Source organism: Apus apus, chromosome 16, assembly GCF_020740795.1.
Source record: "Apus apus isolate bApuApu2 chromosome 16, bApuApu2.pri.cur, whole genome shotgun sequence".
NCBI classification, from domain to species: domain Eukaryota; kingdom Metazoa; phylum Chordata; class Aves; order Apodiformes; family Apodidae; genus Apus; species Apus apus.
This window is the reverse complement of record NC_067297.1, coordinates 1339304-1354296: the sequence shown is the minus strand read 5'-3', so window position 1 is coordinate 1354296 and position 14993 is coordinate 1339304. Positions and strand designations below refer to the sequence as shown.

At 53.1% G+C, this 14993-nt stretch overlaps 1 protein-coding gene across 3 annotated transcripts in view; it reads left to right on the top strand.

The window, feature by feature from the left end:
* The first annotated feature begins 3128 nt into the window (after positions 1 to 3128).
* The window catches only part of OSBP2 (oxysterol binding protein 2), a 108271-nt gene continuing 96406 nt past the window's right edge, over positions 3129 to 14993 (top strand). Inside the window, exons 1-2 of one of the 3 annotated variants that reach the window (XM_051633969.1) lie at positions 3129 to 3472; positions 11573 to 11650. In XM_051633969.1, the coding sequence (XP_051489929.1) occupies positions 3210 to 3472; positions 11573 to 11650 (341 nt within the window). In that variant the 5' untranslated portion in view covers positions 3129 to 3209. Of the gene's footprint in view, positions 3473 to 6124; positions 6143 to 11572; positions 11651 to 14993 lie in introns of those variants that run through there. The other 2 variants (XM_051633972.1, XM_051633971.1) reach the window with 2 other exon arrangements.

Sequence of the window (14993 nt, the reverse complement as noted above, 5' to 3'; positions counted from 1 at the left end):
AAGGCACAGCAGCTCACCAGGTCCTGAACACAAGAACCTGGTAGATTTATCCTTGACTCTTTATTTGGGGAAAAGTCATAACATGCTCAATACACATACTGGGATTTTTGCCCTCCTATGTCCAATCTAGTGCAGGGCTTAATCCCAAGTGGGTGCTGGAATCACTGAGGAATCACAAGGATGGGACAGGCAGGATCAGATGAGGCCTCGCTCTCCTTGGACGTTTTTTCCCTTCTTTGTGGCCACAAGAGATGCCAGGATCCATGGAGACTCTCAGATGGTAGTACCCGTGTGGGTGGTTTGGAGTGTATTTGCTCTTCAGTTTACAAACACCTGGACATGCTTTTAGATTAGAGGATCTTGTAGTGTTGCAAGGGCTGCTAGAGAAAGATTTTGATGCCTCCCTTCTCGGAGTTGCTCTAAAACATCCAGATGTTGCCTCCAGATGTTGAAACTCTCCTGACAGGAGAGGTGTTCAGCTGGGTGACATGGGACCATGCCAGTCTTCTGTATCCAAAGGAGCGTTCCAGACATAGGATGTGCCCTTAGGAGCAGCCTCAGTGTCTGCTGGTGGCAGAGGTGCTGGTGCTCATGGCTGAAGGACTCTCAGGGGCATCTCTTTAGAATGGGAAGAAATGCTCAGCTAGCTTCAGGGGGATAGAAGCAGCTCTGTCTGGGGCAGCAGATGGAGTTTGCCTTCTTTCTTCACCCGAGGGGCTGCTTAGCCCAGATCCTCAGGCTTGGAGCCAAGTGTGCTGACTGGAGACGTTTCCAGGGCCCGTGTCAGGGGGAACCCCTTCGCCCACCGCTCGCTGCACGGCCAGCCCAGCCCCTCATCTCCCTGCTCAGTGCTGATGGAGCTTGGCCACGAGACCTTTGCTCTCCGCTGGCCACCAGCCTGCTGGCACCCCTGCCGTGCTGCGGGGCTCCCCACGTGCCTCGTGCCACCCTGCCTGCTCCCCCTCCCGGGGCAGCAGCACAGCCCCTCTGCCCGCAGTGGCTCCGCAGCCCACCTGCCACCAAAGGCAGCGACGGCTGGTCCCAGAAGACTGTCCAGGTGTTTGTAAACTGAGGAGCATCCCTCCTGATGCAAATAGGCCCCAAACGTAGCCGCGCAGTTCTGAGAGCCTCCCTGGATCCTGGTATCCCTTGTTTCCACAGGCAAGGGAGGAAGTGTCTAAAGAGAGAGGGGCCCCGTGAGCCCCCGGCCGGGCTGCCCTGGGCAGGGGTGCAGGCTGATGGCGCCTGCAGGCGGGGGGGTGAGCAGTTCATGGGATCAAGGGGATCAGAGCAGATTAGAGGGATGAGAGGAAGGCGATCCCTGATCCCCGGGGCAGGGGTGGGGGGCTGCGGGGATGCCTGGCGCGGCAGCCTCCCCACAGGGGGTCCCACATCCCTGAGATGTGACCCAGCCCCTGCACACACCAGGGCTGCCGGGGGGTCAGGGCCGTTCCTCCCGGACGGGCGGGTGCCCCCGGGGGGGGTGAGTTTGTGGCGCCAGTGACAGCCCCACACGGATCCTTCAGCCAAGCACAGTTTATTTACGTCCTTGCAAGAATGGGTGACCTAAGCAAGCAGGCACACCCATAGCCAGGTGAATAACGGTTTATATTCCCTATTCCCGACGCAAAATTCCCTCCCCTGTTCCCCCCTGCCTGGGCACTCCAGGGTTTACAGCCCATCCAACACTTCCAATTATCCTATAAGTTTCCCGCCCCTGTTTACACATTCCGTTCTAGCAGGTCACTTTTTACCTTTTAAGGTAAAATTTTGACCTTTCTTGCCCCCTTGGCTGCCTTCCCAATTAACAATCTCCTGGTGTCATCCTGCCCTGAGGAGCAACATAGAAGTAGCTTTGTTCGGCCTGATCTTGGGCCACAAATCCTTCTCCATGTTCAGATCCCCCAGATGGAGCCCAATTCAGTCCCTCAGTTTCTTGGCCCGTAAACCACTCCAGGTGTCATTGGAATGTGCAGATATCTCACTTATCTCAAACAAACGATTATATTCCTAACACTAAAGTATATATATTTATGTGCTTAAACAAACTATATATTCCTAACACTAGAATATATATATATGTGAACCAAACCCAACACTACGTTTCCAACACTAGAATGCAAAATCAACACTACATTTCATTTCTAACAGGGGGTTCCCCCCAGCCCAGCGGGCTCTTCCTCAGGTCATCCCTCTGGGAAAGCGGTGGTTTTGGAGCGGGGCGCTGGAGCCGCGGCGGGGCAGGGCAGGCAGGGCAGGGCAGGGCAGGGCAGGGATGGGCAGGGCAGGGCAGGGCAGGGCAGGGCAGGCAGGGCAGGGCAGGGCAGGGCAGGGCAGGCAGGTCAGGGCAGGTCAGGGCAGGGCAGGGCAGGCAGGGCAGGGCAGGGCAGGCAGGTCAGGGCAGGTCAGGGCAGGGCAGGCAGGTCAGGGCAGGGCAGGGCAGGGCAGGGCAGGGATGGGCAGGGCAGGGCAGGGCAGGGCAGGGCAGGCAGGGCAGGGCAGGGCAGGGCAGGGCAGGGCAGGCAGGGCAGGGCAGGGCAGGGCAGGGCAGGGCAGGGCAGGCAGGGCAGGGATGGGCAGGGCGGGCAGGGCGGGCAGGGCAGGGCAGGGCAGGGCAGGGCAGAAGGGCAGGCAGGGCAGGGCAGAAGGGCAGGGCAGGCAGGGCAGGCAGGGCAGGAGGGCAGGGCAGGGCAGGGCAGGCAGGGCAGGGCAGGGCAGGCAGGGCAGGCAGGGCAGGAGGGCAGGCAGGGCAGGAGGGCAGGGCAGGGCAGGGCAGGGCAGGGCAGGCAGGGCAGGGCAGGCAGGGCAGGCAGGGCAGGCAGGGCAGGAGGGCAGGCAGGGCAGGAGGGCAGGGCAGGGCAGGCAGGGCAGGGCAGGCAGGCAGGGCAGGGCAGGCAGGGCAGGCAGGGCAGGGCAGGGCAGGCAGGTCAGGGCAGGTCAGGGCAGGGCAGGGCAGGGCAGGGCAGGGCAGGCAGGGCACGGCGGGGCCGCGAAATGGCGGCGGGGGGTCAAAATGGCGGGGGGGGGGGGGTTGGGGGCTCTTCCCGCCCCGCCGCCAGGGGGAGCCCGCCCCGCCCCGCCGCCTCACGCGCCGCCGTCACGTGTCCCGGCACCGCCCCCGCGGCGGGGCGGGCGGCGGGAGCGGCGGGAGCGGCGGGGCCCGCCCGGTGCTGCCCGGCCCGGTCCTGCCCGGCCCTGCCGCGGGGTCTATGGGGAAGGCGGCCGCGCTGTGCGGCGGCAGCACCCGCGGGCTGGTGTCCCTGCTCAGCGCCGTCCCCTGCTTGGCCTGCCAGGAGCTGCCGGCCATGAGCGCGGAGCCGGCGGGCCGGGGCGGCGGGGGAGCGGCGGCGGGGCTGCCCGCCGCCCCGGGCTCCGACACCTACAAGGGCTGGCTCTTCAAGTGGACCAACTACCTGAAGGGCTACCAGCGCCGCTGGTTCGTGCTCAGCAACGGGCTCCTCAGCTACTACAGGTACGGGGGAGCGGGGGGGACCGGCCGGGACCGGCGGCCGCTCGGCCCGGCCCGGCTGTGCCGCGGTGTCCCCGCAGGTGCCGCCGGTGCGGGGGCTGCGCGTCTGCGGAACGAAGCCCTGAGTTCGGGGCTCTCCCTCAAACCCTGTGCTGCCCCCCCGAGGGGCCCCGGGGCTCGGGACCCCCCTCACCTCCCACCCCCGCGCCAGCATCTTCAGCCTCGGATGGGTTTGCTTCTGCCCCGCCTTGGTTTTGCCGGGCAGAGCCGCTGCCGGTGCCGGTGCCGGGCCCGGGGCTGCGGGGGGACGGAGGGTCTGGCCCTCAGGGCTGCCTCCCGAGCCTCCCCCGGCTTTTCCTCGCTCTCTGCCCTGGTGGGTTTTGATCCCGCTGGAGGGAGGAGGAGGATCAGACGCGGGCTGGACTTGACGAGGTTTGACCCTCAGCGTGTTTTTTCTGTCGCTTGAGCGGTAAAAATACAAGCACCTGGGTGTTGTGGGGTTGTTGGTGTTTGTATCCTTTAGGAAGGGTGTGTTCATGCTTGTGACTGGGAAGGTGAGTGCTTTGTCACCATCCCTGTTGTGGATTAAGCGCTGGTTTGTTTTAGAACGTGGAAACCATCCCGGATATTAAGGATGGTTAGAGTTGATAAAAGAATGCGCCTTTAAGGTTCCAAACCCTGTGGGTGAGGGCTTCTCTGGAAAGGCTGCACAAAAGCTGTTTTGCTCCTGCCACAAAGTTCTGGTTTCCTTCTGCCCCGGTAGCCTGAGGCAGATCCCAGAGCTCCAGCTCCTTGCCAGCTGCTGCCAGAAACTCCTTCACCTCTGAAGACAGAGCTGGGTCCTGGGGGAACACAGCAGGTAACAGGTCAGAAGTCCAGGGATGTGTTTGTCTGCTTGGACTTGTTTACTCTCCCCCAGTGCCCCAGTTTCCCCAAGTCAAGTAAAACAAAAGTGCTCAGTAACAAACACCCCCACGAGAATGTAGTTCCCTCTCAGTAATTCAGCTAATTTACTGGTAATCCAGTCTGGAATGCTTATGCTCTTTAACTCCAGTCCAGTTCTGGACCCACAGAGCTATGTGGCTTGACAAGGTTGTGGAAGTTCAATGCTCCACTTGTAACTATGTCAGAATATTTTCCCTGTGTTGGTGCCAAGTCTTGTCATAAGCAAACAAGTGGTTTGCTTCAATTATTTTAGATTACAACAAGTTGGTTTATTTTAAGGCAATTCGATCTGTTTTCGGCTGAAACAACAAACAAAAACACCCGAGAAAATTATTCTGAGCAGCATGTGAAGGAGCTGAAGCTGCATTGCTTTGTGGAGCTTTCAACCAGCACAGACCTGCAGCAGCTGCTTGGAAAAAGGGATGCTGAGGGGTTTTGTGCTACCTTCCCTTGGTTGGGCTTGATGAAAACAGAGTTAATCTGGCTGTGAGTCAGGAGTATTAAAATGATAAAGAACACATGGTAAATTTTTTTCTTAAATAGCATATATTATTGTTAAGTAGCCTCTGTGATACTCTTAAAAGCCAGAGCTCTTAAGTAGTGGCCATGTGACCCATCGAGTGTCAGCTCAATCTGATGGCAGAGGGCTCCTGTGGGATAGCCTGGGACAAACTGGTGCTTTTCTTTTAATGTGTCTTGTAATGTGGCTTTTAATGTGAGCAAAGAAGCTCCAGCGACCAGGCTGTGTGTTCTCACTGCCCTCTCTGAGCAGGCTGCTGGGCAGCATGTGAACTACTGCTTGTTTGACACTTGTGCAGAGAGTTTAAGAAATAACTTCTCTAAAGGTCTCTGGCTGTGCCACGAGCCATGTGTCTCCATTTCTGCTGGGTCTTTGTGTTCACCCAAGGTGAAGGTGCATGCCAGAATTTTCCTTTTCTGTCCTTGCTGCTAATTGCTGGTAATTACCTAGCTCACAGGTAATTAGCAACAGAACAAGAGGGAAGGGCTTCAAGCTGCAGGTTTACACTGGACAGTAGGAATTTTTTTTTTTTTTTTCCCCAGAAAGAGTGGTCAGACACTGGAACAGGCTGCCCAGGGAGGTGGTTGAGTTGGTGATTAAACCCTGGATGTGTTAAAGGGTCGTTTGGATGTGGTGTTGGTGGAGATGGTTTAGGGGAGAACTTTGTAGAGTAGGGATGATGGTTGGACTTGGTGATCCCAAAGGTCTTTTCCAGCCTGAATAGTTCTACAGTTCTATAAAGGCTTTGGAGGTTAAATCATTGCCTTGCAGGTGAATTGCTCTTCTCATCTTCTCATCTCCATGGCTTTTGATGCCTTTGTCACTTGAGTTTGGAAGGTGCTTGTCCTGATGCACAGCCTGGGTGATTTAGCTTTCACTATTCAGGATTAGCTTGATAGAAACTTCATTTTGCTTGTGGGTCATGTTCACTGGAAAAAATGACAAGTGATGCCCCAGTGTCCTCCTTGTGTGTAGTGATTTAGTTCCAAATTGAAGTTCTTAGTTACATTTGAATTTCCTGCTGCTTGCTGTTTAAGTTACTTAATAATAATAAAAAAAGCAACAATAACCTGTCATATTGCTGGGTGGTGATTCCCAGGAGTTTTTTTTGTTTGTAGAGTTGAACTCTTAACCCCTTGAGTCGACCCTTGGGATCTCCTGTTGTGCTGGTGCCATCCAGCTGGAGCTGTGATGCGGGGTTTTCTCAGGTACATCACCTGCTTTCTGCCCCCTTGGCTGCACAGTTTGCTGAATTCAAGCTTCTAAGTAGAGTGTTCTCTCCAAATGGAGTCCTTAAAGCTTCCTGTGTCTTTATGAGATCTGTGAAGACATCCAGCCTCCTGTCAGTGGAGCTTCCCTGCAGGATGTGTGCTTTTGGTTCATATTCCCTCCTCTGAACCTATGGAAAATTATACCAGCTGAGGAATCCTTGAAGATTTCCTCTGCAGTGCCCTCCTCTGGAGCGAGGCGTGTGGCTTTAGGAACTTCCAGGAGTTGCACAGAAATAGAGTTGGACCATTTTAGTTGCCCTTGACTGTCTTTCTTAGGCTGGTTTTTTGACTGACATTTTCTGGCTCACTTGGAGATCCACAGCACAAAGGTGGTGCCTGGGTTGGAAGGCAGCTTAAGCACAGCACAACTAGTCTACTTGACTCACTAGTGATCAAAACTCTTTTTAAACTGCTCTGGCCAGCTGCCACTTACAGATCTATCATTATCTCTAATTAGCATGTCTGTAGAGGAGAATCTAATCACCTTGAAGGGATAAGTGTTTTCAAGGAGATTAGAGAGGATCTTTAGGCAAGTATTAATTAATCAAAGGTTGACATTGGCCCTCGTGATCAATGCTTCAGAGGAGTGTTGTCTTCTCCAAGCAGCTTTCTCATGTTTCAAGGAGTTCGAGTTCCGTGTTGTCACCTCTGTGGTTTTGGTCCGTGGCCTGTTACCCATGGGTTAGGTGTCTGGAGAGTCTTCAGTGGTACTTCTGTGGTTGCAGGATGCAGTAGTTAAATCAGTGCCAAATCTGACACGTGCTGGGTGTGATTCCATCATTTTTGTGGAGTGAAAGGCTTCTCAGCAGCCTTAGCTTCCCTGGCAGGGGCTGCTCTTGGAGGGGTGGTGGGTGCCTGGGGCAGCTGAGCTGCCTTGTATCCTGCTAAGGTGGAGGGCATGGGCAGCTGGGTTCCCTGGGAAAGCTGTGTTTCCCAGAGCACCATTCTTCACTAGCTTTGTTTATTCAGCACTTAACTCTTGGTTAGCATTGTAAGTACAACCCAGAGGGGTTATTTTCCTGCTTCTTGCACTGAGCCTCCAACTGAAAGCTGAGGTGGTTGGTTCAGGCAGGAGCTTAAAACTGCCGTGGATGGAGATGGTGAGGAATGGAGAGCTTCCAGAGACCTCAGGGGGTTTTGAACCCCATTCAGTGTAGGGCCACCTGATGAGGTTGCTCGGGGCCTTGAGGTGCTGAGGTTTGAGGCTCTCTGGGCTCCTCTTCCACTCTTGGACTGCCCTCAAGGGAAAAATATTTCCTTATATTTAGCTTGTACACAATAAAATGAAGAGAGAGATACTTTCTTGGAATGATTTTTGTAACAGCTTGTCCCTCCACAGACACAGAAGGAGCTGAATGTCCTCGACTGTCATTCTTGGGGTGCTGGAGCATGCAGGTTTCAGAGTCAGCCCTGTAGCTGTGTGGTGACTTTGAGCTACTTGCTTTTAAACAGTGTGTTAATAATTCGTGTTCCCAGTCATCTTGTTTTCACAGGATGCTCCCTTAATCCATATGGCACTTTGCTGTTGCTCATTGTTTGTCTCTTGCACATTTTTGAGGCTGTTTCTCTTCTGTAACTGGGGACAGGGAGCTCCCGTGGCGGGTCAGAGCAGCCCGAGGGCTGCCCTGGTGGGGCAGCTCGTGGCTGATGGCTCTGCTGGGGTTTAGTGCTGCAGGGGGGAGCCAGGCACCCTTGCTGCTGACACTGCAGGAGAGCCCAAGACACAGAGCTTGGCCCTCCAGGGTGTTTTTGTCATGGCCTGGTTATTAGCGCTGCGTGAAGATTTTTGTGCCCATTCCTTTGGCAGGAGCATTGCACCTGGTTCTGTCTGCTGGTTGCAAACCCCCAACAACAGCCATGGACTGTCTTGATTCTTTATTTCCACCCATATAATCTTAAATACAGTGGCCCAAATCCCAGACTGGTTTGGGTTGCAAGGGGCTTTCAAGATAAACTAGTCCCTGCCATGGGCAGGGACACCTCCTACTAGACCAGGTTGCTCCAAGCACATTCCAACCCAGCCTTAGAACCATAGAATCATTTTGGTTGGAAAAAAACCTTTTAAGATCATCAAGTCCCACTGTTAACCTAGCACAGTGCCAAGTCCACCACTAAGCTGTGTCCCAAAGTACCATATCTACTGGCACTGTGCAAGCACTATCTACTGGTTTGTCTTGAGCAGAACTGACTTTGGAGAGGGGCAAGGTGGCCTGGTGTAGTGTGGGAGGGCTGCAGCCTGTGTGTCTTGAGCTCGATGGTGTGGTGAACTTCAGGTAGCGTTGCTGACGCTGCAGTTTTTGGTTCCTGATGCTGTTTGCAACTATGAAGCATATTTATGGGCTTGGCTGCTCGAGGGTAAGATGCCAGTCACTGTTTCTGCTCTCAATTGTTCCAGCTTTTGTTGCTGGAGAACATGTGGTTATGCCTCTGCTGCAGCCTCCTCCCTTGTCCTCTGCAGGGACAGAGGAGGTCACTGCTCCCGTCCTGTGTTCCTCCCACACGTTGCTGGTAGCTGCTGCTCAGCTCTGCCTCTTGCAGCCACGGGCTTGTGTGGGCTGGCTGCTGCTTCGTGACAGCAGTGGCTCTGCTCACCCCTGAGAAGTTGCTGCCAGCCTTCGGGCTGGAGCTCTATGGGTGCTGCTGGGCAGCTCTGGGGCTGGTACAGCTGTCTCCTCCAGGCCAGGCATGCAGAGGTGACTGGCATCACCTGCCTTTTGGCTGGAGATCATATGCCTATCTTTTTCTGGGGGAATATGGATTCAGTTCTGACTTGTTTTGCTCCAGTTACAGGTTTAAATTGATGCTTGTGTGTTCTGTCATCCTCTGTGCCACAGTGAGTCAGTGGTGAAAGAGCTGATCTGCCTTGTCAGAAGTAATGCAAGAAACCTGCTGTGTTTTTCCTTCCAGTATCTCTTTTAACCTGCCTCATTCTTCCCAGAGGAGTTTTCAATCAGTTCAGAGCCCTGTAACTCACTTCTGAATGACCTGGACTAATAAATTGTAGCTGGGTGAGCTATGCAAGTAATTTTAGGTAACATAACCAGGCAGTAATATCAGAGCCCTTTGCTTTGTGTAGGTCTCTTCAGATCTAGTTCCGATGGCAAACAACTCGGGTCATCACCCTGAAATGGGAGCTGTCCCAGCCCGAGATCTGGAGGGCAGGCACCTTGCTGTGCTGTGATATCCTGGAGATCTGTCCCCTGAGCAGGGCAGTGCCTCTGAACCCGAGCTGGCTGGGGGTGTTAAATGTCCCTTCAGGTCCTCATCATGCCGTTCAATTAATTTAATTGTTCCTTTGGCAGGGATCTTCCTACGTTTCATATCAGCCTTTGTTTGGTTTCAATCAAAAGGCTTGTTTAATAATTGATGACTGAATAATATTTCTCAGCCTGCAGGAGGCAGGCAGGGCAGAAGGAGTTAAGGCTGGAGGGTGACAAAGCTGTGCTTGGTGTTGGTCAGCGCTGCTGACTCACCAGCGCTGAGCCTGCAGCCTGGGCACAATCAACTTCGGAATTAAAGATGCAAATTGCAAGGGCCAGGGGCACGATTCCATTTGCAGTGGCAGCTCTGGGATAAGAGCAGAACAAATCTCCTTGGTCCCGTTCCAGATTCCTCCACCTCGGTGTGCCAGGGGCTCCTGGCGGTGCCGTGCTGAGACCTGGCCCCTTGCTCCGCTCGTCCCGGCCTCCCGCTGGCACCAGGTGCTGCTGGACACTGCTGAGCTGCTGGGGCTGCTGCTCCTGGGTCGTGTCATGCAGCTCGTGGTGCCCACATCCCAGCAATGGCGTTTCTGCAGCGTCAGCAGCGCGGCCAGGCTCATCACCCGCCTTCCTCCTGCGTCCAGCCCTCCCTCCTGCCGCTCTCATGTGGGCCCAGCTGGATTTCTGTCAACTTTCTGGGTTTTTTTTCAATCTCTTTTATCTAATTCCTCAAGGGTATTTCTGCTTTGAAATCACGACTGGGTGATGTATGTCCCTACAGTGACTCAGGGGGAGGTCCTTCTTTCCCTAAAAATAGTTTTAATTCTCCAAGTCTTTCTAGATGCAGAGCAGTGTCTGGGCACACACAGCAGTTTAAAGCAGCTTCTGCAACATGTGAAGATAAATCTGGTGTGGTGGGAGTCTGTGCCTTTCTCTTTTCCTTCCTTAAGACACAGCAGTGATTCCTGACTATTAATAGCTAGAGCAGATTTCTGCTAAGCACTTTATAAGGAACAGAGCAGGAAAATGTCCTTCACACCTACTGCTTAAGTATTACAGCTCTATGCATATGATCTTACTTTAGGTTGGTTGGGTGGTGCAGATATTGAGCACTGCAGCTGCCTGCTCTTTTGGAAAACTGTAAACTGCTGCTTTCTCTGGGGCAAAGAACCTTGGGGTCCTGGTGGACAACAGGCTGACCATGAGCCAGCAATGTGTCCTCGTGGCCAAGAAGGCCAATGGCCTCCTGGGGGGCATTGAGAAGAGTGTGGCCAGCAGGTCCTGCCCCTCTGCTCTGCCCTGGTGAGGACACATCTGAAATACTGTGTCCAGATCTGGGCTCCTCAGTTCATGAAGGACAGGGAACCACTGGAAAGAGTCCAGCACAGGCCACAAAGATGCTGAGGGGATGGAGCATCTGCCCTGTGAGGAAAGGCTGGGAGAGCTGGGGCTGCTCAGCTGGAGAGGAGGAGACTGAGGAGTGATCTCACCAGTGCTGATCAGTATTTACAGGGGGTGTCAGGGGATGGGACCAGACTCTTCCCAGTGGTGTCCAGTGACAGGACAAGGGGCAATGGGCACAAGCTGGAGCACAGGAGATTCAAGTTAAACATGAGGAAGAACTTCTTTGCTGTGAGGGTGACAGAGCCCTGGGACAGGCTGCCCAGAGAGGCCATGGGGTCTCCTTCTCTGGAGACATCCCAAACCTGTCTGGATGTGTTCCTGTGGGATCTGCTCTTGGTTATCTTGCTCTGGCAGAGGTTGGACTGGATGATCTCCAGAGGTCCCTTCGAACTCCCACCACTCTGTGACTGTGGCATATCTTGTCAGATGTGAAAATGGACTTGCAGGAGTACCCTTGGATGGGCAGCAAAGCTCCTTTGGGAAGAAGGTGACCTCCTGCTGCTGGGCAGGCATTCAGGTTACTGGCTTTGTTCTCCAGGGCTGCTCCCTGTGGTGTGGGGTGACCACAGGCTGTAGCTGCAGCACTTCCCAGCTGACTTGATGCTTTGTGTCTGTCACTTATGGGAACACGGAGTTAGAGTATTTGTCACAGCAGAAAACATCCATGGCAACTAATTTGCCAGTTCTGTGAATCTTCACGATTTCAGAAGTTTTTTTGTTCTGTGAAATGCACAGGGGTGGTTCCACAAACTTTTTTTTTCAGGTCTTCTGCAACTGTCAAGAGTCGTGGCTCTTCTTGGAAACGTGTGAAAAATACATCAGTCCCAGTTCAGAGGATGGGGTGAGTTTGGCTGTGTTTGGCTTCAGAATGACCATGGGTGACTGTGATGTGCTCATGCCAGCAGGACGAGCCCCGTATCTTCACCTGGACTGTGCATGAGTGGGAAGTACCTGATGAAATAAATAAACATCTTTTTGTCTTAAGAATGTGGAGATGATGTGCAGCAGGTGAGGTGCCACCTGTGCCTGCAGCTCATGAAGAGTTAAGTTGTTCCAGGCTTCAGTGTGAAATCCTCTTTGAAGGCATCTGGAGGTGAGGGCTCAGGTGGTGCGTGCAGCTCTGTACTTGAGAAGCCCCATCCTTGATTTTGAAAAGACCAAGACCTCCAAACTTGGCTCTTTCCCAGTGTGTGTGTTCCTGTGATGCTGGATGCTGTTTATTTGCCCTCTGTTGTTCCAGGGTGTTTCCCAGCGGAGCTTGTGGAGCAAAAATTACTGCAGGTTTGCAGTGTGTGCTTGGGTGAAACTAATATGTGGCTTTATTTGATCCCAGCAGTTTTTCCTTTCCCTGTGAGTTGGGTCTCTCCATGGTCTGTTGGCAAGGGACTTCTCCTGGCTTTCCAGCTTTGAGTCACTCCTGGCATGTAATTTTTGTAAGCAAAGAGAGAAGAGAGTCAGACCAAAAGATGTTTTGCAGTGGTACCAAAGAGCTGCCAGCTCCTGCTGCTGGGCTGTGTGGGACTGTCTGGTGACAACATGTAGGAGCCCCTTTTGATGCTGGTGTAGTGGTGATGCTCTCAGTAGCCATATCCCATCAAGGACTGATGAGGATTAATGTGCAGGTTGATGTTTATTACTCTATAGTGTTTGAACATGTAATTTGATGATTTTTATTTTATTTTTTTTTTGGTAGGCTGGATAAGGTTGCACCACATTAGTCCTAGTCTTTTCTTTGTAATATCTTTATTAATGGGTGAGTGCTCTTGTAGCCAGCCTGTGCTGATACCAAATGGAGCAGAGGAGTTGCTGTGTTGGGAGGCAGGCCTGGATTTTGGAGGGACTGCGGCAGGCTGGAGAATCAGAGGGATGGGCACCTTGTGGTGTTCAGCAGAGGACAGTGCAAATCCTGCCCTGGGGTAGCTGGCCAATAGACAGCTTTGCAGAGTAGCCCCTGAGGGGTCTGGGTGGACAAGGTGACCAGGAGCCATCAGAGGTCAGCTGTGTTAGCAGCAGTGCAGCACTGAGGGAAGGGCCCATCCCCTCTGCTCAGCACCAGGGAGTCCTCTCTGAGTTCTGGATCCAGTTTGGGGCTCCCCAGGATGAGGCTGGAGTGGTGGAGGGATGTGGATCAGCTCATCCTGGGGTGGAAAAGGGAAAGGGGGAACACAGCTACATGGTGGGAGGGTGTGGAGAGGACAGAGCCAGGCTCTGCTCTGGGGTTACAGGGACAGGGTGAGGCCACAGGTCTGTTCCAGAGCACAGGAAATTCCACATGGGCACAGGGAAACATGTTTTCGCTGGGAGTGGTGGCCCAACTCTGGGACAGGGGTCTGGAGAGGGTGAGGAGATTCTTGATTATATTCAATCTGTGTTTAGATGAGGTCTTGAGCAACCTGATCTGGTTGCTTAGGTTGGACCTGAGGCCTTTTGAGGTGCCTTCCAATCTCAGTTCGTGTGCCATTCTGTAATTATTTGGTTTCTGGTGCTTAAAACTTGGTAGGTTTGCCTTCAGCTCTCTAGCTACTGATGGAAGATGAAGAAAAGCTGCATCCCATCCAGGCTTGCCCTGGCAGTGCCAGGGGAGCACTGGAGAGTCCTGTGTCTGGACGCTTCAGGCTGTTGCAGAGACTCTTATTTCTATGGCACTCCACGTCATTCCTGCTACAGGGGGTTCACAGTGTGACACCCTCATTTATTCTCTTTTTTTCCCCCCCCAGTTTGTGTCCAAGTGCAGGTATTGAGGACAGGCAGCTGGTGCTGGGTGCTGGCTGTGGGAGGGCAGGAGAGCTGTGTTGGCAAAGCTCCTGGAGGGAGGAGCTACCTGGGGAGGTCACCAAATGTGGGCTGAGAAGAGCTGGCCAGGGCGTGCAGAGTGTTGGGGTGTAACTGGTTGTTGACTGTGTCCTTCTGGTTGTACCTGCTCCACTTGCCCCACGGGCGAGCGTCAGGGCACGACCTGGGGAGGTAGGGAGGGACGTGTCCCTTTTGGTGCCTCGTGTTCAGAAATGAGCAGGACCCACTTATGAATCTGAAAAACTGCTTTGGTGAGGAATTGGAGCTCCAGCACTTCAGCACAGCCCAGACAATGTGATCTAACTGTGCTGGGTCTCAAGTTGATTTTTGAGGGTTTGGCTTTGCAAGAGTTGGCCTTGCTCATCCAGCCCTTCCAGCTCTTGGTTCCTGCTCTGATTTTGGCTGCGCTACTTTGAAAACAAACAAACAACAACCCACAACAGTACAGTTTTATTCTCTAAAGTTATAAGTTGGCCACTAAATTGACAGAAGGACTTCTGCCTGATGCTGGGGCAGCCTGAAGACTGGCAAGCCAGTACAAATGCATGCTAAAATGCCAATAATAAGCTGGCTTTTAATGAGCAGGTGTCACCCTGGAGCACAGGGCATCATCACAGGGATCGAGGGAATTATATTTCTGACTTGAAACCACCACATTCTTTACATATTTTTGCTGTTTTTCATTTGTCTTGTAAGGAAACAAGTTAAATCCAGCAAGCCCTTTGTCCCATGTGTCATGTAGGGAGACTGTTGTTAACCATTAGGTGTATTTTTAACTTAAAAATTGTGGTTTATTTATGACACTGCTGGGTTACCTCTGCTGTCTATTTAATATGCAACTAACCAAGTGCTAGTAACCCGTGGGAGGTGTGTGTTACAGCAAATTCCCCTGTTTCCAGCAGGACTGCCTTCAGACAAGAGAATGGGATAAGGTTTTGTTGATCAGACCTTAGTGTGCTGCTTGAACCTGGAGTTGACACTTTCTGTTGTGGTTGGCAGCAGGATGTACGTGGCTTCAGGTCCTGCATGTTGGGGCCTAATTTGTGCGGCAAACTTGATGGAGAAGGTGTTGTTAGGTGAGTTTTGTGTCTCCCTCCTGCTGCCACATCAGTGGAGGTTCCCTGGAAGGAGTCTCTTTAAGAAAAGAAACCACACTGCATCAAGTCTTGCATCAGAAAACCCTCTTGGCTGCTCAAGGTGAAACCTGAGGAGCCTTTAGAGGAGATGTAAGAGTTGCTTGTGAATTATTGATATTTAGCTGAGTGCCTGGGACAGCTGCCTGTTTTTCCCTCTCCACTGAGTTTCTTTTGGTCAGACAGGAGGACAGAAGGAACTGCAAACCCCAAGCCTGCTGTGGGGCTTCCCAGTTGAGGTGTGGTGGGCATTGTTTG